The sequence below is a fragment of the Euphorbia lathyris genome, chromosome 7 (genome assembly GCF_963576675.1).
Source record: "Euphorbia lathyris chromosome 7, ddEupLath1.1, whole genome shotgun sequence".
Classification (NCBI taxonomy): domain Eukaryota; kingdom Viridiplantae; phylum Streptophyta; class Magnoliopsida; order Malpighiales; family Euphorbiaceae; genus Euphorbia; species Euphorbia lathyris.
Window position 1 is genome coordinate 26,870,571 of NC_088916.1, and position 3,913 is coordinate 26,874,483.

Here is a 3,913-nt window from a genome sequence, read left to right on the forward strand (position 1 = left end):
TTAAGAATCAACATTCAGAGACAACAATATTAAAACTAAAATCGGTAAAAGTTGAATGGGCATGGGTGTAATTTACCCAAAATTAAAACATTTGTACGTAATAAATAAATTATGGTTCTCAAACAATTAATGTAAAAAGCTTATGGTATTTGATTTCCGTTAATAAAAAAAAAAACTTTTGGCATTCCAAATATTTATTTTTTTTTTTTGAAGTGCACGCAGCACAGCTCCTATTTATATCCATCTCTACTTCCACCACAATCACCATACTTACTCACTTCACTCATCGATCTATCTTCTCTTCTCTTCTCTTCTCTTCTCTGCCCTCTCTCTCTCATTTCACAATGGATTTTTCTCCAACTTGTTTGGATTCAAGTTGGTGGGTTTTTACACTCCCAGCTACACTACAAACCCAAAACCTCTTAAACCCTTACTTCCTCCTATTCGTCTTCATCACTTTCACCGTCATAACCCTCGTAACCTGGGCTCTCTCCCCCGGCGGCCATGCCTGGAAAAACGGCCGGAACCACATCGGAACCGTCCCTATTCCCGGTCCAAAAGGTCTTCCTTTTATCGGCAGTTTATTCACTCTCAGCCACACGTTACCTCACCGTACACTTTCATCAATCGCTTCATCTCTCTCCGCCACTAATTTAATGGCTTTCAGCTTAGGCTCCACTCCTGCAATCCTCACTTGCAATCCTCACATTGCTAAAGAAATCTTAACCTCTCCTCATTTCGCTGACCGACCCATTAAACAGTCGGCTAAATCTCTCATGTTTAGCCGAGCCATCGGGTTCGCTCCAAACGGTGCGTATTGGAGAAATCTCAGAAGAATTGCTTCCACTCATTTATTCTCCCCCAAAAGAATTGCTGCCTACGAGCCGTTAAGGCAGCTTGACTGTGATAAAATGATGAATGATATAAGAAATGAAAATTTAATTAATGGAGCTGTTTATGTTCGAAAGCATCTTCAGAATGCGTCACTTAATAACATAATGGGGACTGTTTTTGGGAAGAGCTATGAGCTTGGAGAAGCTAATGTGGAAGCTGAGGAGTTGAAGGAACTTGTTAATGAGGGGTTTGAGCTTCTTGGTGCTTTTAATTGGTCTGATTTTCTACCATGGATGTCTTATTTTTATGATCCTTTTAAAATTCAGCAACGTTGTTCTGCTCTTGTTCCACGTGTTAAGAAACTAGTGAAGCAGATCATTCATGAACATAAAACTAGTGAGAAGCCTAAGGAGGTGGTTCATAACTCTGATTTTGTGGATGTCTTGCTTTCTTTGGAAGGAGATGAGAAGATTCAAGAAGATGATATGGTGGCTGTCCTTTGGGTACGTTTTTATTGTTTCTAAATAAATTCATTTTGGTCCTTTGAGTTGTCTTAATTTGGCATTTTCGATTATTTATTGCATTATGGAACAATATGCTAAAAACTCATTCTTTTTTCCACAAAAAAAAAAAAAATAAAAAAAAAATTGATTGAATGGACAAACAATGACAATTTATCCAAATTTGGTATTAAAGGCTTACAATTTAATTTTTACTATATTGATCTGTCTACTAACTTTAATGATACTTTTGTCATTTACTTTATATATATTAATTTATTATTATTATTATATAATTTAAAAGTAGTATTCCTTTATGGGTTTTTTATAGTAAAATTGTGGAAATGTAGCCATCTTAATTATTATGTAGATGAAATATTCATTTTACCTAATCTGGACTAATTTACTAAATATTGTTAATGTTTTTATATTTAAATTTTGATTTTAACTAAATTGATGATTGTTTAAATATAAATTATGTAGACTAAATTAAAATATGGATATTTTAGTAATTTTATTAATTTTATATTTCAGGAGATGATATTTCGAGGAACAGATACAACAGCGCTTCTAACGGAATGGGCAATGGCGGAGTTAGTACTGAACCCTCAAATTCAATCGAAACTGAGAAACGAACTAGACAGCAAAGTTGGAGACAGGAATGTGACAGATGTTGACGTGGCCAATCTAACCTACCTACAAGCAGTAGTCAAGGAAACCCTACGTGTCCACCCACCTGGGCCCCTCCTCTCATGGGCCAGGCTATCAACATCTGATGTCCACCTCAGCAACGGTATGGTTATACCCAAGCACACAACAGCCATGGTCAACATGTGGGCCATAACCCATGACCCAAAAGTTTGGGAAAATGCATCGGTTTTCGAGCCTGAGCGATTTATTCCGAGTCTAGGAGGTTCGGATGTTGATATTAGGGGTGGAGACCTTAGGCTCGCACCGTTTGGGGCCGGGCGTAGGGTCTGTCCCGGGAAGAACCTTGGGTTGGTCACGGTTAGCCTTTGGGTGGCTAAGTTGGTTCAGCAGTTTGAATGGGTTCCGGATGGGTCTAACCCGGTTGATTTATCTGAGGTTTTGAAGCTTTCTTGTGAGATGAAGAACCCTCTATCTGCTGTTGCTATTCCAAGAAATTAATTAATTTTTAGTGTGTTTGCTGTTATTATTTTGAATTAAGTGTTAGTTAAGTTTTTGTTTTGATGGGAGTATTAAGTGTTAGTATTTAAGTTGTTGAACGAGTCTGTGTCCGGTCTGTACTTCTCTTCCTTCCTTAATATAATATATAGATGTGACGGTTTTGAAACCTTTCTATTTCAATTATTATATGCTTTCTATCCTTTAATAGCATTTTCCAATGGAAATTGCTACATGAATTATAACAATTTAAGGCATTAACTCTAATATAATATTTTATTATGGGCTGCTCTATACCGCCATGTTTATACTTTCTACTGCATTTTTTTTTTTTCTCAAAAACTCAAAACTCTCAAATCCTCTCTAGCTTTTTGGATTTTCAAAAAACCCGATCTAAAACGACATACCGCCAAAGGCAGGAACAGGTAAAGGCTTCATGAATGCTCCGGTAAGGTTTTTTTTTTTTAAAAATTACTCCGAATTCACGGGTTTTGCCTCCGTATGAATTTAGCCTAAGCGGACGGGCCGTGCCGTTTCCACCACGGGTGGAACGGACGAACTGCCCGTTCCACCGTACGGTGGAACGAACGGCATGCTCGTTCCACCGTACGGTGGAACGAGCGGCGCATCCGTTCCACCTTACGGTGAAACGGTGCGCGCTGCCCGTTTAGGCCAAATCCATTAAAAAAAAAATTCGAAATTTAATAAACGAAATTTTAATTTAAATTTATATCGTAGGATTACCTCGTGTACGAAATCATGGTCTTCGGGAATGCTCGGGTCCATTTTCGTCCAATTAGGGTTTTTAGGCTTGGGAGAGAAAGAGAGGAAAAAAAAGTTTTGGTTTTGATAAAAAATTATGACAAGGGCATAAATGTCAAAAGAGTGCGATGGGTGGAAAAAAAATTGCGGTGTATAGCAATACCTTATTTTATTTCCTTTTTCACCTATTTCACTTTTGTTAAAAAACATTCAATTCAATTTAATTATAATTATTGTAATAAAAATGTACAAATAATGATAACTAAATTATATTTTATATCAAGTACTCACTCTAATAGAGTAAAGAGGGTATCTTTGAGAGTGTCAAAACTATTACTACACTATCAAACACTAAATTAAGTTCTCCATATGGAACATGCTCTTATATTTATATTCACAATTTATGTTATAATACCTCCAAAATAGACTTCATGAAAGATACTTCAAAAACACATTATTTTGTACATGTAATGAGTACATTTAATTTCTTAGTTAAGGCTAATGAGGGTTGGTCCGAGTGGTAAGGCGTTGAACCTCTGCTTGACAGGTTTGAGGTTCGATTCCCCACTCCGTTAAAATTTAGTCTTCATTGGTAGGTGATCTGTAAATTCCACTATAAACCTTTATTGATCAAATATTCATCATTAGATCCAGATTTATTAAACCTAAGC

The 3,913-nt window shown here is 36.6% G+C and overlaps 1 protein-coding gene across 1 annotated transcript; it reads left to right on the forward strand.

Annotated features, from left to right (window-relative positions):
• The first annotated feature begins 288 nt into the window (after positions 1-288).
• On the forward strand, positions 289-2,633 carry LOC136200832 (cytochrome P450 78A7-like). Its single transcript, XM_065991307.1, has 2 exons — positions 289-1,337; positions 1,869-2,633. The coding sequence occupies exons 1-2, from the start codon at positions 345-347 to the stop codon at positions 2,481-2,483; spliced, it is 1,608 nt and encodes a 535-aa protein (XP_065847379.1). The 5' UTR covers positions 289-344; the 3' UTR covers positions 2,484-2,633.
• Positions 2,634-3,913: the final 1,280 nt, after the last annotated feature.